This window comes from Pseudophryne corroboree, chromosome 4, assembly GCF_028390025.1.
Source record: "Pseudophryne corroboree isolate aPseCor3 chromosome 4, aPseCor3.hap2, whole genome shotgun sequence".
In the NCBI taxonomy this organism is placed as follows: Eukaryota; Metazoa; Chordata; class Amphibia; order Anura; family Myobatrachidae; genus Pseudophryne; species Pseudophryne corroboree.
The window spans coordinates 132,713,308-132,740,535 of NC_086447.1; the positions used below are offsets into that span (position 1 = coordinate 132,713,308).

At 45.7% G+C, this 27,228-nt stretch overlaps 1 protein-coding gene across 2 annotated transcripts in view; it reads left to right on the forward strand.

Annotated features, from left to right (window-relative positions):
• MBOAT2 (membrane bound O-acyltransferase domain containing 2) overlaps positions 1 to 27,228 on the forward strand; it is a 492,510-nt gene that overhangs the window by 158,830 nt on the left and 306,452 nt on the right. For both annotated transcript variants that reach the window (XM_063915448.1, XM_063915449.1), the window contains exons 2-3: positions 1,848 to 1,993; positions 3,611 to 3,688. In XM_063915448.1, coding sequence (XP_063771518.1) covers positions 1,848 to 1,993; positions 3,611 to 3,688 — 224 coding nt within the window. The remainder of the gene's footprint in view (positions 1 to 1,847; positions 1,994 to 3,610; positions 3,689 to 27,228) is intronic.

A 27,228-nucleotide genomic window follows, 5' to 3' on the forward strand; every position in this document is an offset into this window, starting at 1 on the left:
CGAATTATGGCAGCGCTATATAAAGGATTGTTAATAAGTAACTATAATCTTATTGTATGCTAAATGAATTGTTTTCCTTGAATGCTGCAGATACAGTATTTGTTTTTAAATCAACAATTGCAGCAGATGGCAGGATAAGTTTTGTTTGCATTGTTATGACGCCTGTTTACTCCAAACCGAGGTATCAAATAACTAACTAGGGCTATTAGTAAAAGCAAAAATATATTTACGATTAGCAAAGACTGATAGCTAGAAACTGCTTTTTTCTGTGAATATTTTGCTGTGGTGGGATCACATGTGTGACATCTGCTGACATCTCATCATAGCCATGCAGTTAGTCAGCACAGATAATGATGCCTGCTATGTATTGTTTCTGGTATTTAGGAAAAGGGAACTGCTATGTCTCCAAGATGATGGGGGAGATAAATCAAGCCTTGGAGAGAGGTAAAGTGCAAACCAATGAGCTCCTAACTGCCATTTTTCAAACACCGCCTGTAACATGGCAGTTAGGAGCTGATTGGCTGGTACTTTATCTCCATCCGCTTTATCTCTCTCCAGATTCTACCTATCATTTATCTAGTATATTCTATAAAATGATAGTTAAAATCTTATTGGTTGCTATGGGCAACGCTGCCACTGACCTCTTTAGTAGGTTTGATACAGCTCCCCCTGTATGACTACCAGATTCTGCCGTTTGCAGTGGCATTCCCCATAGCAGCTCTGCTCCTGGAATTGGGAGTACTACTATACCGCCTAATTGTGCGCCCATAACCGTGTTCTGTTATGATTAGTGCCAGACGTGCAGTCGCACATTGCTGTCCTGTCAATTAACGTCAGCAGAGAACAGGATCAAAAGTTTTCCCAGTGCCAAATACTGTGCCCAAATCAGCAGGTTATTATGGCTTTTGTAAACTAGATGCTTTGTTGGAACTACAGTCTGCTGCTTCCCCTGACCCTTCACAGGTCTCCAACAACGTTTGTGGATCCTCTCCACTGTCACTCTCGAAGTCATAGTTCATCTGCCCCATTCTCGCTCCACTTTATCTCTCTGCAGGGCTTGATACATACCGTGCCCCCACATTCACTGATTATGTTGTAAGGAAGGATATAGACATTTGATTTTATGACATTTTAACAGCGGGGCATATACAGGTGAAACTAAGAAAATTAGAATATCGTGCAAAAGTTCATTTAATTCAGTAATTCGACTTAAAAGGTGAGACTAATATATTATATAGACTCATTACATGCAAAGTGAGATATGTCAAGCCTTTATTTGTTAGAATTTTGATGATTGTGGCTTACAGCTTAAGAAAACCCAAAATCCAAAATCTCAGAAAATTAGAATATTACATAAAATTAATTTAAAAAAAAAAGGATTTTAAATACAGATACGTCGGCCCTCTCAAAAGTATAATCATGCATACTATATGTACTCACGGGTGTGGTATGTTAGGTAGATTACACTTACATCGACAGTGTCTAGGTCGACCACTATAGGTCGACAGTAAGTAGGTCTCTATGGGTTTAGGTCAGGCGAGTTTGCTGGCCAATCTAGCACAGTAATCCCACGGTCATTGAACCAGGTTTTGGTACTTTTGGCAGTGTGGGCAGGTGCCACGTCCTGCTGGAAAATGAAGTCGGCATCTCCATAAAGCTTCTCTTCTGAAGTGCTCTAAAATGACCTGGTAGACGGCTGCGTTGACTCTGGACCTTTTACGCTGAATTACTGAAATAAATGAATTTTTGCACAATATTCTAATTTTCTGGGTTTTACAGTACCTGTAAGATTTCTTGCAAACTTCTGCAAAGTTTTAATGTGATTTATTTATCTGTTCTCTCTGCAGGTTAACTTTGTAGCGTGCCAACTGTTTGCCTTGCTTGCTGCTATCTGGTTTCGTACCTACCTTCATTCAAGCAAAACTAGTCCTTTAATCAGACATGTAGTTGCTACCCTGCTGGGCCTGTACCTTGCACTTTTTTGCTTTGGATGGTAAGTACATTTTATGTGTTGATTTATATATTTTTTCTGTTATATTGATGTGAAAATAAAGCCGCAATCTTCTCAGCGGTATAAAATTATCATATCGGCGCCACAGGTGGCGTTCCATTGCCGGTGAGATAAACAGCTGTTGTGCAGGGAAATGTACCACTCCCCTGAGTAAAGTGCATCCTGTCGAGTTGCAGGCAAGACAAAATGCGGCCGCATATATTGATCTTTTTCCGACAGCGAGCGCCGCAGGTAACCTGCACACTATTGCATATCTTCCAGCGGTTGCGAGTCTGACTTATCTCTGCCAGTTCCCTATGTCAACTGGGTGTGCACATGTAAGAGAAGCGTCTCTTGGCCATGTAGCCAGAGCTACGCCATATGCCAAGGAGATTGCTCTTTCAGTTGCATCTCTTGTGATGGCTCCCTCAACCCCTTGTAGGCCACGTTTACATTAATAGTAAAACTTTGAATCATGGTGGATTTACCACTAGGCACTTGAGGCACATGCCTAGGGGTGCCACTCACTGGGAGCGACACAGCAGGACTCCCTGCATCAGAGCCTTTGCACAGTCTGCCCGAGATCGCCCTCTGTCCATGTGCATAGGAAAACTTTGTTGTTCAGTAGAGAATGAATGGGGGGTTAATTGTAATATATGTGTGCACTTTGTTAATAATTTTCAGTTTAAAACACACAACAATACACCGCACTTTATGCAGGGGACTCAAACACCAGACTTCATGTGCCATAATCAAACACTAAACCCAGGAGCTATTAGGAGGGACAGTAATGTTGTGTTTATTGTCTGCATGGCGCCTAAATCTGCTCCTGACTTTAAAATAGGTAATGTTCTGTTATTCTAATTTTAAAGAATTCATAGCAGTCTTGAACCAACTACTTGCACAAGCTTTGTTAAAAAGTAAAGTGTAACTATTTGCCGATCATAACTCACCACAAATGACATCCTACAACCAACAGAAAGTGTTAACTAGCTATTGATGTGGTAAAAAAGCATGCCAATGCAAGCTATGCACAGGTCAACTGGGAGACCGCAAGCCACCTACTCAGATTTATGTAGATTTTGGAACCTGTGCCTCTTCCGTCCCCCAAAGTGATACATGACAGAGAAGGTGTATGTTGCTATGAACCTGCTACAGTACATGTGACATTTCGGCAGTCAGCATGTGCCTTCATGGAGGCTTGTGACCAACAGAAAATGTGTACTGAGACGCAACAATGGGAGTTGTCATGGAAACATTCAGAGAGAGGCTTCATGGCTTACTTAAAATACCCAAAACTGAAAATGCTCAATTATCCTTCAATTAGCCTGAGCGTTGCTGCTGTGTATCCCTACATAACGCTTTCTTATGTCGCCAGTCTGTAAAAATGTTTCATGTTGATGCGAGCTGACATTTACAAATGTCAGCCGTGTGGTACAGTATTTGTATTTGCTTTTTAAAAATGTGTATGCTTGAGAGCTTGATTAGTCGTGTGACATGATACGTGTCCTGTTGTAAACTTTAAGCTTTCCTGCCTATCCCGGTGCAGGTAACACAGGCTGGAATAAACAACCGGTGTTGTATTGTATGCCGCTAATGTAATGTCTTTATCCTTCCTAGGTATGCCTTACATTTTATTGTGCAAACCGGTATCTCCTATATCATCATGATCGTAGTAGGCGTGGAACATATGCACAAGTAAGAGATTATTGCTCATGGCTACATATAATACATTCTTGTCCATGTCTGTATACCTTGCTTCATAAGTACATGGGATATTGTGGAGAAAACTGGATTAGTGGTGTATGTGGTTTTCCAAGTAAATGACTGTTATTAAGAGATGTTTGTAATCAATTATCACTTGGCGCCATTCAGGAAACATCTTACTATCCTTGATTTTGTGTGTATACTGTATATAGTCGTACTTTACCCACAATTTTTGTTGTTTTGCAAATTGGTTTTATTGAAGGATTTTCACAAGTACAGACAGAATGTTCTACAAATTGGAAAGGATGAGTAAAGGGGGTACTCACGGAGAGATAATCTAAGCAATCTGACTAGATTGCTTAGATTTTAAGCATGATCTCTCCGTGTGTACCCCTCACAGCAATAGCGATGCGCAGCCCCGCGCATCGCTATCGCTGGTGCTAGATTGGCCTGCCTTGCTGGCCAATCTAGCAGGTTGCTCATTTCACCCGCTGGGTGAAATGAGCGTCTCCCCCGTCTCCTCCCGCACGCTCAGCACACATCGCGCCCGTCAATACGGGCCTTAAGTCTCAGCCGTCTGTATTTGTACTGAGACGCCCAACGGCGGCTTTGCAGATCTCAGCAGCTGCGTACAGAGAAGCGTCATCCGGCGCAGAGCGGTCCATTACTGAAGGTTGAAGTAGCTGTATGGTCATGCAGCCCGGCCGCAGGAAGGAAGAGGCCAGAGATGGTGCTAGATTGGCCTGCATGCAGGCCAATCTAGCAGGTCGCTTATTTCACCCCGCACGCTCAGCACACATCTCTCCCACATCTGCTCGTGAATACGGGCCTTTAAGGGGGGTACACACGGCGAGATCCGTGCTTAAGTTCTAAGAAATCTGACTAGATAGCTTAGAACAGGCATTCCCAACCGCGGTCCTCAAGGCACACCAACAGTGCAGGTTTTAGTGACATCCAGGCTTCAGCACAGATGGTATAATCAAAATAACTGAGGTACTAATTAAGTCACCTGTGTTCAAGCCTGGATATCACTAAAACCAGGACTGTTAGTGTGCCTTGAGGACCGAGGTTGGGAAACACTGGCTTAGAAGTTAAGCACGGATCTCTCCGTGTGTATGCCCAAAGGCGATAGCGATGCACAGCCCCGCACGTCGCTTTTGCTGGTGCTAGATTGGCTTGCATGCAGGCACAATCTAGCAGGTCGCTCATTTCACCCGCTGGGTGAAATGAGCAGCCGCCCCCCTCGCTCAGCACACATCGCGCTGTATGTTCGCTACAGCGTTATAACATTACATGTACATGGCTGCAGTCAGTGTTTTTCAGCCATGCAGTTATATCTTCAGTTGTTTATTTTGTTGCACTGGGATACAACAAAAGTCTGAACTCTGTATAAAGCTGTTTAATACAATCAAATGAATAGATCAAATTAATAGGATGGTTTAAAGAAAAATGAATCAATGTATTTAATATTTATTATATATATATTTAGTTATAATGCGTCAGATATCTATGTAAAAGTAGCTTGGACTACCCCCCGAAGACAATGTGGGAAAAAGGATTTGCATTTTAAAATTGTTCCCCAGCATCAGTCCGCTCTCACAGTACTTGTTACGTGCAGAAGTGATGCTACCCTTTTGGCTAATTCAATTGTATCTCTTTAGTTGTTTACTATAATATAAATGTTTAGATTATTTCAGTGGAAACTTAAAATTGACTATTGACTTTCAAACCAATACGATTTCTAGCCGCAATGTAGAAAGCACTAATTTATAGGCAGAAAATGTACATGCCTGCAGCGTTTATATGTCTCCTCACATAATAACCGTGACTGTTTATGTAAGCCATACCTTTATGTTATCCCTCTGAGCACACTCATTCAGTTGTATCTGCCACCTTTATGTCACCTCCACTACTCCCCCCCCCATTACCTTGATTTGTGCATTACTGCCCTTGTCCCTCTGTAGGTCTTTCAACTGAATTGGCGTTCCACATGATGGAAAGAGAAGGCAAAACATTTCCTCTCACAGTTGCCAAATGAGTCGTCCTTGGAAATGTTCCCATTTTTCACACAACTGCACAATGCAGTACCTTTTAGCCGGCAGTACATTTAATACAACTTCCACAGGCTATTATTACTCTGTGTGTACTATGAATCAGTAGCTGTGGAAAGGCAGCACTTCAAAGAACAAAGAATAAATTCTATCCAGGTTCGGTTTACATGTTATTGATAGTAAGAGTAGGTCTGTTGGGGATTGTTCTATATGTCAATACATTTTTCCAGGAGTAAGGTGTCCCTGGAAATTATTTTCAAATATTGGCTGCAGTGTGTTGAGCTGCTGCTGGATGTGATGATCAGCACGTCTCATTCCTGTGTATAGAATGGTATCCGGTCTTTAGGTCAACTACACTTAAGTCACCAGTCATTAGGTTGACCACTATTGGTCGACATGGTCTTTAGATTGACATGATCAGTAGGTCGACAAAACAAAGGTCGTCACATGAAAAGGTCGACACGAGGTTTTTTTTTTTCTTCATTTTTTAAACTTTTTCTTACTTTACGATCCACGTGGACTATGATTGGGAATAGTAACCTTGCACGAAGCCGCGAGCCATGGAAGGGGACACGGTGCACTAATTGGGGTTCCCACTCACTTTACGAAGAAAACGACACAAACCCCCCCCCCCCACATATCAACCTTTTTCCGTGTCGACCTCATGACCATGTCGACCTATTTCAGCTGTCTGCCTACTCACGGTCAACCAATAGTGGTCGACCTAATGACTGTCGACCTAGTTAGGGTCGACCCAAAGAACCACACCCGTACAGAGTGCCCGGTCTTTGCCACTATTTGAGGGTTCAAAAATCCTGTCAGTTATGGTAATGCGGTCTTAGTGGGCCGTTAACGCCACCATATGGAAGGTATGGTATGGATACAACCTCTTTATTGAGGAAAAGCAGAAGAGAAAGGGGTCACATTTAAAGGTTAATCATATTACCCTACGAGTCTCACATCATCATAGTAATGTGATCTGCTGACTAGACTGTGCTTTGTCGGCAGTTCCAGTGAGAAGCTCCAATCCTGTATCTGGGAGGATTATTCAGTGCTTGCCGTCAGCGGCAACTACCCATGACTAGCAATTCTGTCAGCCTGCATGCTATGTTCCGTACACTTCATTAAGCAACATGACAAATCTCATTAAAGATCAGTGAGGTTCATTATTTCACCTCGTTACTGAACTGTCTACCTGCAGCCCAGTGAACTTTTAACCTGTTTGTTATGGGCTTCCGCACCAGAAATAGGTGTTAAGTAATTATTCCGTTCCCACATGCTGTGATTTCCCTGGTGTGCACTTTCCTCCTTCTCCAGAACCAAAATAATTAAACTGCAGAGACATTGACTTTTAGAGATTAATATTGTTCATTTTGTATTTTATTCCTATTTTTTCGGATTTTACAGTAAGAATTTGGTGAGCTATTGAGAGTAATTGTAGTTATGAATAACTAGACTAGTGCTTAATTATCCTTTTGGACATTATTCTTTTCTTACTTATTTTACTTATGAGTGTAATTCTAGGCCAGTATACTGTATGTCACCTAAATAATGTATACCTAATGAATCGCTGCACCTGCTGGTTTTTGCTGTGGGCTGTCAGCGTACTCTTCTGTAACATAGGGCATTTAGGAAATTGGACAAGTGGAGCTATTTACCATATGAACCAATCAGATTCTAGCTAGAATCTGGTTGCTATTGACAACACCTACACTTGTCCTCTTCAGAAGGTTTTATACATCTACCCATGTTGCTATGGATTTGTGTGCAATCTGTAATGTACTGGCAGCTTCCCTGTTTGGGTGGGAAGTGTGTTGTACCAGGTGGATCTCAAGAGCGGAGGAATTATTTTTAAGTGTGCAACTTTTTAAATAAAAACTACTTTTTTCTCCTTTTAAACCCAATCTGCCGCTGTTCCCTATCGTGTGTGTCCAGCGGTCTCTTTCTTATCTCTATATGGATGTCCCAATTCTACCCAAAGCTCAACATGTCCAAAGTAGAATCTTTTCCAGCAGTCACCCCCCCCCCCCCCACCCCCTTCAATAAAACCACAGTACCCTTGGTCTGCAAAGCCCACTCCCTTAGTCTAATCTGTGATTCTGCCCTCTGTTTTACTTCTCACGTAAGCACTTTTTATGCATGCAGTCACTTAATAATATGAAGTGCACTTTATTGATATATCATCTCCATCCTCTGTGTATGTGAATTGCCATGTAATGTCTGACTGACCGTGGGAGGAGGAGGAACACCAAGAAAAGTTTTGGCAAAGATATCACTACATGCCAATAATCTTCTCTTATCTGGTACGCATATTTTCATTGTCACTATTGATCAGTCACGATTTTAAACACTAAAGGCGCAGCTGATTTACCACCAAAGAACGTCCTCAACTGGTCTTATTGGGAATCGGACTAAATTGAAATCGAGTTGCAGCCACACTATATATATATATATATATATATATATATATATATTCAATTTAATATCAAGAAGGCACTCACCAGACTTGTAATGAATATGCAAAAAATTTGTTTATCACAAATTTTTTGCATATTCATTACAAGTCTGGTGAGTGCCTTCTTGATATTAAATTGAATATATAACGGGACCTTGTGGATGCAAGCTTTCTCCCTGGAATTTTGGCACCCCAGCAGATGATATTGGATATACAGTGAGTGCCACTTCATTTGTTCCGATATATATATATATATATATATATATATACACATACATATATTTCAAAAAGAGTTCTCAGATCAGTGCGCTCTTCTATTGCTGCCAAAGTTTGGTTCACAGACCACTGTCCGATATTTGGGTTTCAATACACGTTCCTCTCAAGTTAGGCGGCCGCTCGGTTCCACTTAAGGCAATCAGGTAAATAGCCAAAAAATCAGTAGAGAAAGAAGGGAGGGAACAAGTGCCTATGGTGTAGTATTTTCAAGTAGAGGTAATGGTATTTTTACCCATATAAAACTGCATACCAGATAGTGTCTTGTAAGTCAGCACATCAATTTTGCTGTCTTGTATTCCTCAGGTGATACCGGAATCTACAAGTTAAAAAGAGGACAACATACGCCCTATGGTGTAGTATTTTGAGGTCTGCACACACAGATCTTAAATAAATGATGCGTACCATATATATTAAAATGATGGGCATATCATACAGCACGATCTGTATCTCCTCTTATCTCCAAGAGCATGCCACCATCACACTCCACAAACAGTCAAGGCCTTCTCACAATCTTGTAAAGAACTGCCTTGCGGATGATGAATGATAGATAAAATTCTATCATGGGAATTAGACTTGCCAAGTGATTAATAAGCAGTTAGTTATAAGAACATGATGGGGTTTATTCTGAGTCGGACGCTGCAGGGACTCTACATGTGTCTTGCTAGTATTGCATCTGCGTCTTTATAAAAATGCCGCTACAGGCTGTCCCTGGTGCACATTTGTGCACTGCATGTGCAAGGACTAAGACTCCCACGTTGAATGTTCTAGATGCAGCCATCGGTTGCACCATAAAGACCTGTTAGGGGCCCACCAGATGAGGTCACCTGGACCTAGTTGATGGGCCCATATATTTTTGGGCAAAAATTATCCTAAGCACCTCCGTTTTGCTCTGTTAGATTGTAGAGTTTATTATATTTTGGTTAGCAGTGTTTAGTACTATAGAGTGTGCATCTGCATTTTGTGTGTGTGTGTGGAACTACAAGTCTCAGCAAGATAGCACCTTATGTTTGCAATTAGGGTGTGCAGTCCAAGGTCGTCGTCCCCATAACATAGAGACCTGCACCACCCCAATGCTAGCTGTAGATTCTCTGTCAGACTATGCCCTCCAGTGTGACTGATTATGCGTCAGCGACATGCATGAGACACATAACACATGTATTAGTTGCACCATGTCAGTGGGCCTGCACAGCCACCTCCCTGTCACTGCCCAAGGATGCCCAATACATTTTTAATGACATTATTAAGACTATGCGTCTCATGTCCATCTGCTACAGACTCTGTATCAAGTGCAGTGGGACTTAGATGCATGCGCAGTAGAAAATAGTCACTTAATTGTGCCCGGCACTGCATACAACTCAGAACCCAGGCCTGTACCAGGTGACATCTCCGATTTTGTTGCCACTGAATTGTACATAGTATTACTAAGGAATTTGCAGTCTAATACAGTCTTAATCCTCTGCAAATATACATAACTCATTTGTTCTCAGACATTCAGTGACACTCAGTCCATCCAGATAGAATTACAGGATCTAAAACTACAATAAACCGGACGCCTGAATTCTGCCGTAATAATTATCGGATATGCTTAATTTTAGACCATTTCCATTCATCCGTCTTCATCAAACTATATCTGTAGTCTTAACTTTTCAGTTTCCTTGATTAGTAATCTAAAAGGTAAAAATAAATGAGTTACCCATTACTATAACACAGTGGAAACAAGGATTATGTAGCCTGAACCAAAATTCATTAGGCTGTACCTTATCAATTTACGGGGACAGGTTATATTGATGAATCATTAATGTCATTGGTTCCTAGTGATGGCAGCTCTCAATGCTCCTGGATAGAAGGTCATTATACATTCAGGCATAAAGGGAGGGGCGTGGCCTTGCAGCACGGTCCTTTCCATCCCACTAGGGGGTGTGCCTAGCATTCGGAGATGCTGAGCTGACCCCATGTGTACTCCCTGCACTGTGAGCAGATGGTGTGTGCAGGCATCTTTCTTGGCTGATCATACTTACAGGTCTATTTTCTCTGACGTCCTAAGTGGGTGCTGGGACTCCGTAAGGACCATGGGGAATAGCGGCTCCGCAGGAGACTGGGCACAACTAAAGAAAGCTTTAGGACTACCTGGTGTGCACTGGCTCCTCCCTCTATGACCCTCCTCCAGACCTCAGTTAGAATTTTGTGCCCGGCTGAGCTGGATGCATACTAGGGGCTCTCCTGAGCTCCTAGAAAAAGAAAGTTTATTTTAGGTTTTTTATTTTCAGTGAGATCTGCTGGCAACAGACTCACTGCTACGAGGGACTAAGGGGAGAGAAGCGAACCTACCTGCTTGCAGCTAGCTTGGGCTTCTAAGGCTACTGGACACCATTAGCTCCAGAGGGATCGAACACAGGGCCCGACCTCGATCGTCCGTTCCCGGAGCCGCGCCGCCGTCCCCCTTACAGAGCCAGAAGCAAGAAGAGTCCTGGAAATCGGCGGCAGAAGACTTCGGTCTTCAAACAAGGTAGCGCACAGCACTGCAGCTGTGCGCCATTGCTTCCCATGCACACCTCACACTCCGGTCACTGATGGGTGCAGGGCGCTGGGGGGGGGCGCCCTGGGCTGCAATATTAAGTACCTTGGCTGGCAAAAAAACACATAATATAGTCATAGAGACTATATATGTGTAAAATACCCCTGCCAGATATACATAGAAAAAAGCAGGAGAAGTCCGCCGAAAAAGGGGCGGGGCTATCTCACTCAGCACACTGGCGCCATTTTCCCTCACAGCTCCGCTGGAAGGATCGCTCCCAGGCTCTCACCTGCAGTTTCCAGACTACATGGGGTAAAATAGAGAGGGGGGGCACTAAATTTAGGCGCAATATTGTGTATACAAGCAGCTATTGGGAAAAATCACTCAGTTATAGTGTTAATCCCTGTGTTATATAGCGCTGTTGGTGTGTGCTGGCATACTCTCTCTCTGTCTCCCCAAAGGGCTTTGTGGGGTCCTGTCCTCAGTCAGAGCATTCCCTGTGTGTGTGCGGTGTGTCGGTACGGCTGTGTCGACATGTTTGATGAGGAGGCTTATGTGGAGGCGGAGCAAGTGCCGATAAATGTGATGTCACCCCCTGCGGGGCCGACACCTGAGTGGATGGACTTGTGGAAGGAATTACGTGAAAGTGTCAACTCCTTACATAAAAGGTTTGACGACATATCAGATGTGGGACAGCCGGCTTCTCAGCTTGTGCCTGCCCAGCTGTCTCAAAAGCCATCGGGGGCTCTAAAACGCCCGCTACCTCAGATGGCAGACACAGATGTCGACACGGATACTGAATCCAGTGTCGACGACGATGAGACAAATGTACATTCCAATAGGGCCACACGTTACATGATTGAGGCAATGAAAAATGTGTTGCACATTTCTGATATTAACCCAGGAACCACAAAAAAGGGTATTATGTTTGGGGAGAAAAAACTACCAGTGGTTTTTCCCCCATCTGAGGAATTAAATGAGGTGTGTGAAGAAGCGTGGGCTTCCCCCGATAAGAAACTGGTAATTTCTAAAAGGTTACTAATGGCGTACCCTTTCCCGCCAGAGGATAGGTCACGTTGGGAAACATCCCCTAGGGTGGATAAAGCGCTCACACGTCTGTCAAAAAAGGTGGCACTACCGTCTCCGGACATGGCCGCCCTAAAGGAGCCTGCTGATAGGAAGCAGGATGCTATCCTGAAGTCTGTATATACACACTCAGGTATTATACTGAGACCAGCTATTGCTTTAGCATGGATGTTCAGTGCTGCAGCTGCGTGGTCAGATTCCCTGTCGGAAAATATTGATACCCTAGACAGGGACACTATATTGCTATCCATAGAGCATATAAAAGACGCAGTCTTATACATGAGAGATGCACAGAGGGATATTTGCCGGCTGGCATCTAAAATAAGTGCAATGTCCATTTCTGCCAGGAGAGGATTATGGACTCGGCAGTGGACGGGTGATGCAGATTCTAAAAGGCACATGGAAGTTTTGCCTTATAAGGGTGAGGAGTTGTTCGGGGATGGTCTCTCGGACCTCGTTTCCACAGCAACAGCTGGGAAGTCAGCATTTTTCCCCTATGTTCCCTCACAGCCAAAGAAAGCACCGTATTATCAGGTACAGTCCTTTCGGCCCCATAAAGGCAAGCGGGATTAAGGTGCGTCCTTTCTGCCCAGAGGCAGAGGTAGAGGGAAAAAGCTGCAGCATACAGCCAGTTCCCAGGAGCAAAAGTCCTCCCCCGCTTCCTCCAAGTCCACCGCATGACGCTGGGGCTCCACAGGCGGATCCAGGTACGGTGGGGGCCCGTCTCAAAAACCTCAGCAATCAGTGGGCTCGCTCACGGGTGGATCCCTGGATCCTTCAAGTAGTATCTCAGGGGTACAAGCTGGAATTCGAGACGTCTCCCCCCCCCCCCCCCCCCCCCCGCCGTTTCCTCAAATCTGCCTTGCCAGCAAATCCCTCAGGCAGGGAGGCAGTGCTAGAGGCAATTCACAAGCTGTATTCCCAGCAGGTGATAGTCAAGGTGCCCCTCCTTCAACAAGGACGGGGTTACTATTCCACAATGTTTGTGGTACCGAAACCGGACGGTTCGGTGAGACCCATTTTAAATTTTAAATCCTTGAACACATATATAAAAAAATTCAAGTTCAAGATGGAATCGCTCAGGGCGGTTATTTCAAGCCTGGACGAGGGGGATTACATGGTATCACTGGACATCAAGGATGCTTACCTGCATGTCCCCATTTACCATCATCACCAGGAGTACCTCAGATTTGTGGTACAGGATTGTCATTACCAATTCCAGACGTTGCCGTTTGGTCTATGCAATACAGAAAGAGGACTACTCCTGATTGGCGCTTGTCAGATAACACCCACATAAAACATTATGATTGAGCCATGATTGGTAGAAAATAAGGCATGTGTCTAGTGTTATGTAAAAATAATCTCTGTTTTAATTTAAACAAACACTTAAAATCAAAACACATATAAAATGGAAGTAGATAACACAGAGAATCCTACCAAGATGGTGGCCGGAGCCGCAGGTGTTATATGCAAGGTATACCCGGGAAAGATACCCTGCATAAGGCTCCGGAAGGCGAGATTTTCCCTGTGGTATAAACTGAGTCCAAAAAACGTCCTTGGAAGTCCAGAGCACTGGTAGGCAGACACCAACGCGTTTCGGGACATCAAAGTCCCTTTTTCACTGTGTTATCTACTTCCATTTTATATGTGTTTTGATTTTAAGTATTTGTTTAAATTAAAACAGAGATTGTTTTTACATAACACTAGACACATGCCTTATTTTCTACCAATCATGGCTCAATCATAATGTTTTATGTGGGTGTTATCTGACAAGCGCCAATCAGGAGTAGTCCTCTTTCTGTATTGCATATATCCATTTCTATTTTTGGGTTCAACAGGGGAGCCCTGTGACCACCCCTAGGCCAGCTAAAGTCTATACAGCGCAGTTTTTCTACCTCAACCCCATTTTGACAGTTGCCGTTTGGTCTGTCCACGGCACCGAGGGTATTTACCAAGGTAATGGCAGAAATGATGATACTCCTTCGAAAAAAGGGAGTTTTAATTATCCCGTACTTGGACGATCTCCTGATAAAGGCGAGGTCCAGGGAGCAGTTGTTGGTCGGGGTAGCACTATCTCGGGAGGTGCTACAACAGCACGGTTGGATTCTAAATATTCAAAAGTCACAGCTAGTCCCTACGACACGTCTACTGTTCCTGGGGATGGTTCTGGACACAGAATAGAAAACAGTGTTTCTCCCGGAGGAGAAAGCCAAGGAGCTGTCATCTCTAGTCAGAGGCCTCCTGAAACCAAAACAGGTGTCGGTGCATCACTGCATGCGAGTCCTGGGAAAAATGGTAGCTTCCTACGAAGCAATTCCATTCGGCAGGTTCCATGCAAGGACTTTTCAGTGGGACCTGTTGGACAAGTGGTCCGGATCGCATCTTCAGATGCATCGGCTGATAACCCTGTCTCCAAGGACCAGGGTGTCTCTGCTGTGGTGGCTGCAGAGTGCTCATCTTCAAGAGGGCCGCAGATTCGGCATACAGGACTGGGTCCTGGTGACCACGGATGCCAGCCTTCGAGGCTGGGGGGCAGGCACACAGGGAAGTAACTTCCAAGGACTATGGTCAAGTCAGGAGACTTCCCTACACATAAATATTCTGGAACTGAGGGCCATTTACAATGCCCTAAGTCAGGCAAAACCCCTGCTTCAAAACCAGCCGGTACTGATCCAGTCAGACAACATCACGGCAGTCGCCCATGTAAACCGACAGGGCGGCACAAGAAGCAGGACGGCGATGGCAGAAGCCACAAGGATTCTCCGATGGGCGGAAAATCACGTGTTAGCACTGTCAGCAGTGTTCATTCCGGGAGTGGACAACTGGGAAGCAGACTTCCTCAGCAGGCACGACCTCCACCCGGGAGAGTGGGGACTTCATCCAGAAGTCTTCCAACTGATTGTAAACCGTTGGGAAAGGCCACAGGTGGACATGATGGCGTCCCGCCTAAACAAAAAGCTAGAAAGATATTGCGCCAGGTCAAGAGACCCTCAGGCGATAGCTGTGGACGCTCTAGTGACACCGTGGGTGTACCGGTCGGTTTATGTGTTCCCTCCTCTTCCTCTCATACCCAAGGTACTGAGAATAATAAGGAAAAGAGGAGTAAGAACTATAATCATTGTTCCGGATTGGCCAAGAAGAGCTTGGTACCCGGAACTTCAAGAAATGATCTCAGAGGACCCATGGCCTCTGCCGCTCAGACAGGACCTGCTGCAGCAGGGGCCCTGTCTGTTCCAAGACTTACCGCGGCTGCGTTTGACGGCATGGCGGTTGAACACCGGATCCTGAAGGAAAAGGGCATTCCGGAGGAAGTTATTCCTACGCTGATTAAAGCTAGGAAAGAAGTGACCGCAAACCATTATCACCGCATTTGCCGAAAATATGTTGCGTGGTCTGAGGCCAGGAAGACCCCAACGGAGGAATTTCAGCTGGGCCGTTTTCTGCACTTCCTACAGTCAGGGGTGACTATGGGCCTAAAATTGGGTTCCATTAAGGTCCAGATTTCGGCTCTATCGATTTTCTTCCAGAGAGAATTGGCTTCACTACCTGAAGTTCAGACTTTTGTTAAGGGAGTGCTGCATATTCAGCCCCCTTTTGTGCCTCCAGTGGCACCTTGGGATCTCAACGTGGTGTTGGATTTCCTAAAGTCACATTGGTTTGAGCCACTTAAAACCGTGGAATTAAAATATCTCACGTGGAAAGTGGTCATGCTGTTGGCCTTGGCTTCGGCCAGGCGTGTGTCAGAATTGGCGGCTTTGTCATGTAAAAGCCCTTATCTGATTTTCCATATGGATAGGGCAGAATTGAGGACTCGTCCCCAGTTTCTCCCTAAGGTGGTATCAGCCTTTCATTTGAACCAACCTATCGTGGTGCCTGCGGCTACTAAAGACTTGGAGGCTTCCAAGTTGTTGGACGTAGTCAGGGCCCTGAGAATTTATGTTTCCAGGACAGCTAGTGTCAGGAAAACTGACTCGTTGTTTATCCTGTATGCACCCAACAAGCTGGGTGCTCCTGCTTCAAAGCAGACTATCGCTTGCTGGATCTGTAGTACGATTCAGCTTGCACATTCTGCGGCTGGACTGCCGCATCCTAAATCAGTGAAAGCCCATTCCACGAGGAAGGTGGGCTCTTCTTGGGCGGCTGCCCGAGGGGTCTCGGCTTTACAACTTTGCCGAGCAGCTACTTGGTCGGGGTCAAACTCATTTGCTAAATTCTACAAGTTTAACACCCTGGCTGAGGAGGACCTAGAGTTTGCCCATTCGGTGCTGCAGAGTCATCCGCACTCTCCCGCCCGTTTGGGAGCTTTGGTATAATCCCCATGGTCCTTACGGAGTTCCCAGCATCCACTAGGACGTCAGAGAAAATAAGATTTTACTCACCGGTAATTCTATTTCTCGTAGTCCGTAGTGGATGCTGGGCGCCCGTCCCAAGTGCGGATTGTCTGCAATACTTGTATATAGTTATTGCCTAACTAAAGGGTTATTGTTGAGCCATCTGTTGAGAGGCTCAGTTATATTTCATACTGTTAACTGGGTGTAGTATCACGAGTTATACGGTGTGATTGGTGTGGCTGGTATGAGTCTTACCCGGGATTCAAAATCCTTCCTATTTGTGTCAGCTCTTCCGGGCACAGTATCCTAACTGAGGTCTGGAGGAGGGTCATAGTGGGAGGAGCCAGTGCACACCAGGTAGTCCTAAAGCTTTCTTTAGTTGTGCCCAGTCTCCTGCGGAGCCGCTATTCCCCATGGTCCTTACGGAGTCCCAGCATCCACTACGGACTACGAGAAATAGATTTACCGGTGAGTAAAATCTTATTTTTTTTTATCAATAGAAATTTCCGTGAACAAATCTTTGAAGACTGGGAATGTCCCTGACAACTGAAAATGCACATTTATTAATGTAGGAGTTTTTAAAATGCAGTTGGATCCCTCCCAGTGTCCCCTGTGGCACTTGCGCAGAAGGACACCCAGACTATAAACCCAGAAGTCCTATATCACTGTAAAGGACTGCTCTTTCTTGTAATTTTAATCACAATTCTGCACGCAGACTGGTGGTGTTAGCGCCGCTATGTACGTGATAATTAGCAGGAGGTATTGTATACAAAATGCGATGCGTAGTACATCCCACCCCCAATAAGAGTTGTAGTTCTCTAAGGTAGGAGAACATAGGTTTCAGTCCCATTTTTACAGTCTGATCTGTCATTTTAAAGGGTTATTTTAGAGGTTTGGGGGTCATTTATTAATAATAATCATATTTCTAATGCAGGCTAGGCGCAGTGTTATCGCTCAAGGTGGCATTGCAGGATGTGATTTTACCGGTGGCATGTGTTAAGCTGCACTCACAGGCAGACTACTGCACATGCGTGGTCCTGCTGACCACACACACACAGCGGCCATCTCCAGGGAGTGATTATTGGCGGCCTGTGCATGGGTCTAATACTGGCCATACACTAGGGCGATATGGTGTACGAATGCACAATATCGACCTATCGTTCGACCCATTGCATGCCATACTAATGTATGGCCAGCATAAGTCGCATTGCGTATGTGCAGCGGTGGTGTAGCAAAGGTGGCCACAGAGCGGGTTTACTTGCAATGTGATTGGCAGTTGGAGCGTTTGGAGGAGGTAATGGTGTGTACACACGGTGAGATATTTTCTTACGATTTTGACTATATAGTCAAAATCGTAATAAAAGTTAGTGCAGATCGCAAGGTGAAAGTCACCTTGCGATCCCGATTCGATGCCGATGCGCGGTCGGCATCGCAAGCCTAGAAAGACTGTGCAGGCAAGTTAATTTTGACTATCTCTATAGAAGAGATAGTCAAAATTGATACTTACCCAAAATCGCACATAGTCAGTATCGCAAGCACAGTCATTATGTGCTTGTGATGGCGACCTAGCCCCTGTCACATAGTCAGAATCGGGCATAGCCCGAATCTCACTGTGTGTATGGGCCTTAACGGTGAGTGGCAGCAAAAATGCAGGTGTGTTGCGACCATTTTGGGGTGGGGTGGGGGGTGTTTGTGGTTGTGACTATGATCCCGTGCACAGCTGCAATATCTCCGGCGTCTTCCTTCCTGCGGCCGGGCTGCATGACCATACAGCTACTTCAACCTTCAGTAATGGACTGATCTGCGCCGGATGATGCTTCTCTACGCAGCTGCTGGAATCTGCGAAGCCGCCATTGGGCATCTCAGTACAAATCCAGATGGCTGAGACATACAGTAAGCATGTGATTGCACTGCCGCTGCGTGTAAATTTGCAGCTGCCAATGCATTTCTATACATCTCTGGATCATGCCAACGTCTGCAGAAAGGCTTGGGTTTGTGCTGTCCGGGCATTGTACTAAAGGTGATTAGTAAGGGTCAGGCTTCCAGCATACACAGCCCCTAAACAGAAGCCATGTGTGTTGTCAACATTGCTCCTGGGCAGGTGTGGTCACACTCTGGCGATTAGGGAGAGGTCTCTGGTGTAGAGATTAGATGATAACATCACCCCCCCCCCCCCCCCCCCCTCCCTCCCCAGTATAATGCTGTGCTGTCTTTGGTGCAGTACGTGTTTCTCAAAGTGGTGTTTAATGGATATAGAATTTAAATCGCATCCTTGGAATTCCAGTCACCACAAGGGAGTCAGTTACAGCAGGTTCTATTTGTAATGTAGTCTGTGAAGATGAACATAAAACATGTCCCTTTAAACCTTTATACAAGACGTGTAGCTGCTCTGGATGTCACTGCTGTAAGATCTGACTTTATAATTCACAAGAGACTTTATATGTACTGATTCCTGTACATAATACTGTTATAGACCGTGCTCAGAACTTACCAATTCTCATTTCTGCCTGACACGCTTCCTGGTCCTGCTGTAGGCCAGGGCTCTGGTCTTTGGGGATAGGGCCATTAGGTCGACCGCACTTACTGTAGGTCGACAGTCATTAGGTCGACCACTATTGGTCGACATGCAGTAGGTCGACATGGTCACTAGGTCAACATGGAAAAAAGTCAACATGAGTTTGTCACTTTTTTTTCTTTTCTTCATTTTTTGAACTTTTTCATACTTTACGATCCACGTGGACTATGATTGGGAATAGTAACCTTGCCCGATGCGAGGGGACACGGTGCACTAATTGGGGTTCCCCGTCACTTTACAAAGAAAACTACACCAAAAAAAGTAAAACTCATGTCGACCTTTTTCCACGTCAACTTTGTTCATGTCAACCTAGTGACCATGTCGACCAATAGTGATCAACCTAATGACCGATACCCGTTCCCTGCACCCCGCAGGCCACCGGGCAACTAAACCACCCTCTCTGCACCACTATTCCTGGGAACTGGGGCACACACCCCGATTCCGGTACAGTCACGGTAAATACAAGATATTGAGCATCCCTGCCCTAACCCTCATCCTACTAGCCTAACCTAAACCTCACATTAAACATTCATTCTAATACCATGTACTTAATACCTTAACAACCCCACATCCTCTCCAACATCCTTAACAAGAAATCGGTACAAATTCAGAAAAGGGGAGTGACCATGCAGCGCTGCCAAAGGAATCTATGGGACAAGGGAGACTCTGAAATTGGTACAAAGCCCCTTTTGGCCAGTACAGACCATAAAAAAATGGTACTGTACTATCCAAAAAGGTACAGTTGGAGGGTTATCAACCCGAACCTCTCCCTAACCATAACCCCTATACCTAATACCTTAACCCAAACCTCTAAACCAACCCTAATATCATATCCCTAATACCCTAACCCAGTGCCCTAAATTAACCCTAACCCTAATACTCTAGCCCCTTACCCAAATACCCTAACCCTAAAGGGCAGACTGGATAGGCCCTATGGTCCTTATCTGCCGTTCAACTCTCTATACAGTATTTGTATGTTTAATATTGTGTCCCCTGCCTGGTCTGTCACAGGATATACAATAATGCAGGTTTGCAGGTATGAGACTGTAAGAACGGTGCACCACACAGTAGGCTATAATTAAAGCTAACAGTAGTTATCAACATAATCAACAGAAGCCGAAATCATTTAATACAGTAATGAAATATGGACGTAGCTTCAGTTTTAACACAACTAGGAAAATGTTACACGTGGTGCTACTGTAGATGTACTAATGAGAAGCCAATTCCCTAATTAGAAGGTATGTGCAATTACTTCAGCACTATATACAGTATATATGAAAAAAAAAGAAGTAAGCATGGGCTGTCTCAAATTAGTTAAGACAAGTCTTTTAGTCTAATTATTTTAATTTATACAATGTATACAGTAATTAGTCGTACAATAAAAACAAACATAAACCATAAAGCAGTAACTATAAAATTGCATTGTTGCAATATTCGATACTATGGGCCTAATTCAGCAAAACTACAACTCGCATCTCTGACATGTGGGGGGCCGCCCAGCACAGGGCAAGGGCGTCCCGCCTGCCGGGTCCTGCCCTCCCCGCTAACATGCGAGCGAATCACTATACAATGATGTGCTCGCATGATTAAGGTAAGCGTAGGTAGTTGGAGGGCCACCAACTTTTGGGTCGCAGCGGCTGCGTGTGATGTCATGCAGCCGCCACGGCCCGCCCCAGCAACGGTTCCGGACGTGCCAGCGTTGTCCGGACCGCATCCCTTAAACAGAGCGTCGGCGCCCACAAAACGCAGCATTTATTGTTACCGTATGCATGACTAAATGCAGAGCCTGCCCTAACCAATATGATGCCCTAGGCAAGATTTTGGCTGGAGCCGCCTAGTACAGACGCTAGTTCTGCCTCTGACCCTGTACCCCTTTCCCAGCACCATCACCCCTCACCCATAGCAGTCCTCATTTTGGTGCTCCTACCCCCTATATTTTAAATAGGAACAGTGCGCACATTCGGTGCGCTGCCAAAAACAGTGCGTGTTCTTGCTGGGAAGGTACATGGCCACATAATACCTCCAGTTGAAATTACGCCACAGTACTGCAACTTTATTCAAATTATACCATGTAATAGTGTCTCTTATTCACGTACACACAGTAGTACTACATTCCTCCTCACAGTAGTGCCCCTTATTCACATTACACCACACCATATTGCTCTTTATTCACATTAGACCACACAGTAGTGCCCTTTCTATACGTTACACCACAAAGTACTGTAGTACACCTTATACACTTAATGCCGCACATTAGTAATGCATTTCGTATGCAGATAGAGACGCAGTCACACACAGAATATAGGCATGCTGCATATCATTTTAATCAGCAGAAATGCCCTAGCCACCCGTACGCCGTACCCGCAGGCCGCCACTCACACACACCATAGCCAACGTTAGCGGCTATTACGGTAAAAGCAGCCGATGTGCTCCTCCTCCCCTTCCCAGCCCGCTGATGTGTCAGAGAAGGAGAGCGCAGCGCGGTCCCGTCCCTCAGTGCTGCTCAGTCAGACTTTGGTCTCCGGCCGCGGTGTGTATCTTCTCAACTGAGCACTGGTTCGTTGGCCAATCAGAGCTCGCGGACTAGCAATCAATCAGGAGTCGCGGTTGCCGGTCCGCGAGCTCTGATTGGCTAACGAACCGGTGCTCAGTTGAGAAGATACACGCCACGACCGGAGACCACCAGAGTCTGACTGAGCAGCACTGAGGGATGGGCTCGCGCTCCGTTCTCCTCTCTGTCCCCCGACCCTGACACAGCAGCAGCGGGTGAGCAGCGGGAGGGAGGTGGGAGGGGTGGGGTGGGTAGGGCATATGTATAACTGGCATTGTGGGGTATATCTGGCACTTGGGGCATATGTATATCTAGTACTGTGGGGCATATGCATATCTGGCACTGTGGGTCATATGCATATCTGGCACTGTGGGGCATATGTATAACTGGCACTGTGAGGAATATCTGGCATTGTGGGGCATATCTGGCACTGTGGGACATCTGTATATCTGGCATTATGGGGCATATCTGGCACTGTGGGGCATATGTGCATCTGGCACGATAGATCCATGTATCAAAAGAGAATAGAAACAATAGTAAAATGGTATAATAAAGAAAACCGTATAATAAAGGAAACAAAGGGGATCTAAGACAGGCCTACCAAAACTGTTCCAAATTTATTAGGAGAGATGAACCAGAGCGTAGTGGCAATCTGCAGGAGAGGGAGGTTGCTAGGAAAGAGGGTGCCTGATATATCCAGACGGGAAAAGCCGTGGAGGGTCATACAATTAAACAAATAGGATTTTTTTTAAATACTTATAAGAAGATTCCAGGCAGATATGTTTATTTTTAATTGAGGTATTATATATGAAAACCTGTGAACCTTGCTTGGTGCAGCTTCATGTATGACCTTCAAGCTTGGAATGAGACCCCATGAGTACTCTGCAACCCTTAAAACAAGACCAGGCATGCAATAACTCTGCCAGATACAGCCCGTTATCTAGAGTACTGGGCATAACCTTATCAACTGGCAAGATTTGTATTACTGTGATGAGATAAAAGGTTACAGCATTGCCAAGAACTGAACTGTTGGTCAATTGCAAAGGACAAAGTGGCACATAGAGTACATGGGTATGTTTGTTATCTAATCCGGTGCTGTCCAAAGTATTTTCATTAAGAGGCCCCATACCACTGTTCATCCTGAATACTATTATCAGATGTTATCCAGGGGGACACATAGGGCTTTCAAGGTAGCTGGGGGTCACAAAAAGTTTGAGGGTTTTCTAGGCTTTCTATGTTTTAATCCAGGGGTGGGGAACCTCCGGCCCGCGGGCCGTATAAGGCCCGCAAAGCCGTTTGGTCCGGCCCACCCGCTCCTCTCAGTGAGACACGCCACCGCACAGTCCGGCGGCAGCGTGTCTCAGCTGTCACCACACGGAGGAGAGCGCGGCTATTGTCGGGCGGCGGCGGTGTGTAGGACTTGAAACCAGCCGCCGGTTCGTGAGCCAATCAGAGCTCGCGGACCAGCAGCCAATCAGGAGCCGCGGCTGCCGGTCCGCGCTTTCTGATTGGCTCTCGAACCGGCGGCTGGTTTCAAGTCTTACACTCCGCCGCCCAACATAGCCGCGCTCTCTTCCGTGTACCCGCCGAAAGGAGCGGTAAGCAGGACAGGGGGGGGTCATCTGTATACCTGGCACTGTGGGGGTCATCTGTATACCTGGCACTGTGGGGGCATCTGTATACCTGGCACTGTGGGGGTTATCTGTATTCCTGGCATTGTGGGGGCATCTGTATACCTGGCACTGTGGGGACATCTGTATACCTGGCACTGTGGGGGCAACTGTATACCTGGCACTGTGGGGACATCTGTATACCTGGCACTGTGGGATCATCTGTATACCTGGCACTGTGGGGGCATCTGTACACCTGGCACTGTGAGGGGCATTTGTATACCTGGCACTGTGGGGACATCTGTATACCTGGCACTGCGGGGACATCTGTATACCTGGCACTGTGAGGGGCATTTGTATACCTGGCACTGTGGGGGCATCTGTATACCTGGCACTGTGGGGGTTATCTGTATACCTGGCACTGTGGGGACATCTGTATACCTGGCACTGTGGGGGCATCTGTATACCTGGCACTGTGGGATCATCTGTATACCTGGCACTGTGGGGGCATCTGTATACCTGGCACTGTGGGATCATCTGTATACCTGGCACTGTGGGGGCATCTGTATACCTGGCACTGTGAGGGGCATTTGTATACCTGGCACTGTGGGGACATCTGTATACCTGGCACTGTGGGGACATCTGTATACCTGGCACTGTGGGGACATCTGTATACCTGGCACTGTGAGGGGCATTTGTATACCTGGCACTGTGGGGACATCTGTATACCTGGCACTGTGGGGACATCTGTATACCTGGCACTGTGGTGACATCTGTATACCTGGCACTGTGAGGGGCATTTGTATACCTAGCACTGTGGGGGCATCTGTATACCTGGCACTGTGAGGGGCATTTGTATACCTGGCACTGTGGGGGCATTTGTATACCTGGCACTGTGGGGGCATTTGTATACCTGGCACTGTGGGGGCATCTGTATACCTGGCACTGTGAGGGGCATTTGTATACCTGGCACTGTGGGGGCATTTGTATACCTGGCACTGTGGGGGCATCTGTATGCCTGGCACTGTGAGGGGCATTTGTATGCCTGGCACTGTGGGGGCATCTGTACGCCTGGCACTGTGAGGGCATTTGTATACCTGGCACTGTGGGGGCAATTGTGAATCTGGCACTGCACTATTGGGGGCATATGTGTATCACGTCCCATTTTAACTGGCCACACCCATTTTTTTTGGCGCGCGCGGGGGCAGACTTGTATGGCCCCCGAAGGATTTTATAAATATCCAAATGGCCCTCGGTAGAAAAAAGGTTCCCCACCCCTGTTTTAATCAGTATAAAATGTTGTTGTTATAGGGTTGTCTTGATTTTAATAGATGCATGCAATGGGCATGGGGATTATTTTCCATTGGTGGGCAGTGGGCGGTGGTAACTATAATTGTGTTGCTGCATTTTGCTGCAATTTACAATGCCAGAGGAGCCCTCAGGGAATATGTTCCTGTATGGCAGTGGGCCGCGAGCAACTTAATGCTGATGGCAAAAGGAAGTACTGATATTCTCATTTGGGGCTGATATCTGCACGTGGGCATAATAGTTGAACTCGGTGGAAATCCAGTGTAACAATTTTGGCTTTTGTGGTCCCTGTTTCTAGGTATAGGCAATTACCTAGGCGTTACTTAGCTGTAAAAAGCTTTGTTCCATTTTTCTCTTCTTATTAAATTGAGTTGAGCTGCCATCCTGGAAGAGGTCTATGGAGAAGGCTTTAAGCTGGGTTCAGAGAGGTATGACTATTTACCTCTTGACAAAATTACATCAGCCCTTTTTCTCTCAAAAACCCCCCCAAAATAAAACCTTTTGGGGGAGTGCTGAGGCCAGGATCTCCATTAGAAGACGTAGATTTCCTGGACTTTTTGTCAGAGCTGCGGCAGTCCCTGGTAATTTTAGTCCATAGAAATGTTCCCAGCTTTCTAAATGGACCAACTGCACAGTACAATAATTCATCTATTATATTTTCAGGCTCCACAAGTTAAGTTTAAAAAAATAAATGGTACTTGGATGAACGAGCCGTTGGAACAGAAGTCCTCAGAGATATAAATAGAGATCACGCTGGGCTTGGAAGAACTTTGTACTGCTGGATAAACAGTATTATGCTATGACACAGATATCTATAGTTGCTCTAATGTCATTTTACTGGCACCCGCCTCGCTGGCACGGACGACTGCTGCTGAAGTCCTAACCCACACAGTGCCAAGGCTGGAGGCAGAGTGCCATAACTATATTGTCTCTTTATTGCCTCCATTAAACCATTAATTAGGCATAAAACTGACGTAGGTGTTAACTATTTTTTATGTAAAATAAATAAAAATCTAGTTACTCGTGATTTAACTACTCATTACGGGTCTGATTTAGAGCTGGATGTAAGTCCAACTACAGGCTGTAAAAAATCCGCTTAGTTTTACTGACTTTCCTCGTACAAAGTCAGTACCTATTGCCGACATGCCATGGGGGAGGTTTATCAAAGCTTGGAGAAAGAGAAAGTGGGGAGAATTGAAGTACCAACCAATCGGCTTTAGTTATTTTTCAAACACAGCCTGCAACGTTGCAGGTAGGAGCTGATTGGCTGGTACTTTATCTCCATCCGCTTTATCTCTCTCCAGATTCTACCTATCATTTATCTAGTATATTCTATGAAATGATAGTTAAAATCTTATTGGTTGCTATGGGCAACACTGCCACTGACCTCTTTAGTAGGTTTGATACAGCTCCCCCTGTATGACTACCAGATTCTGCCGTTCGCAGTGGCATTCCCCATAGCAGCTCTGCTCCTGGAATTGGGAGTACTACTATACCGCCTAATTGTGCGCCGATAACCATGTTCTGCTATGTATAGTACCAGACGTGCAGTCAATTAACGTCAGCAGAGGACAGGATCAAAAGTTTTCCCAGTGCCAAATACTGTCCCCAAGCAGCCGGTTATTATAGCTTTTATAAACTAGATGCTTGTTGGAACGGGTGTAGTATGGCTGACCGCCGGTCAGCTTACCGACGCCGGGATCCCGGCAGCATACCGACATCGGGATCCCGGCGGGGAGGGGCGGTCGCCACGGGTTCTATTCCCACTCTATGGGTGTCGTGGACACCCACGAGTGGAAATAGTCCATGTTGGCCGGCATGCCGACCATCGGGATAGTGAGGGGACGGGATGGTGGAGGAGGTCATGTGACTGCCGGTCTCCCGACCGTCAGTCACATGAATACCACCCGTTGGAACTACAGTCTGCTGCTTCCCCTGACCCTTCACAGGTCTCCAACAACGTTTGTGGATCCTTCGGATTGCTCTCCAGGTGCTTATGGCTTATTGGGCTGAAGCTCTGGAAAGTTTCACTTTGCAGACCTTGCTGTATACTGGGGGCTGCTATGCCTTTTTAATACATACAGCCAGCCATATATATTGCAATAAATCTCAGAAAAAGCTAGCTTTCAGAGGTCATAGGGCATTGATACATCCCATCATTAGACTCTGTACCTCAGGTGATCCGATACCAACAGATCCCACTCCCAAAGCCTGGAACATCTCCCGCAGTCTATGTACTGCAATCTGCTGGTTTACTCTCTTTGTGCAGTAAATGTCTGACGAACATTGTCAGATTTTTGGCTGGTTTATGTTACAGTAAGGTGTTAGATCCTTTATATATGTACCAATCGTATTTATATACCGCCCTGTGTAAGACACCTGAATTGCATCTCTGTCATAGTGCCAAATGAAGGAAATATATGTGCTCTGTGTATCATACACGGAGACCTTTAAAGGCTCATCTTCTACACCTGACAGGATAATAGTCTTTATGGGAGGGAGTGGGGGTGTCCTTTGCTGCAGACATTATGGTAGCTTCTCAGAGTGATTGGAGGAGAAAAGGTTATGGGTAAAGATGGCATTCCTCACCGTATTTCCTTCCCTAGCTAGTGACATATAACTAACACGACAGAAAGAAAGACCAAAGGGAATCTTGTGGCATTTGGACTGCAGACCAGACGATACTGCCACAGGTAGTGTGGGTACATATTATGTAGCTTCTACAATTGCGCAATTGAATAAAAATTAGAAAGTAACAACCTATGTGTTACTG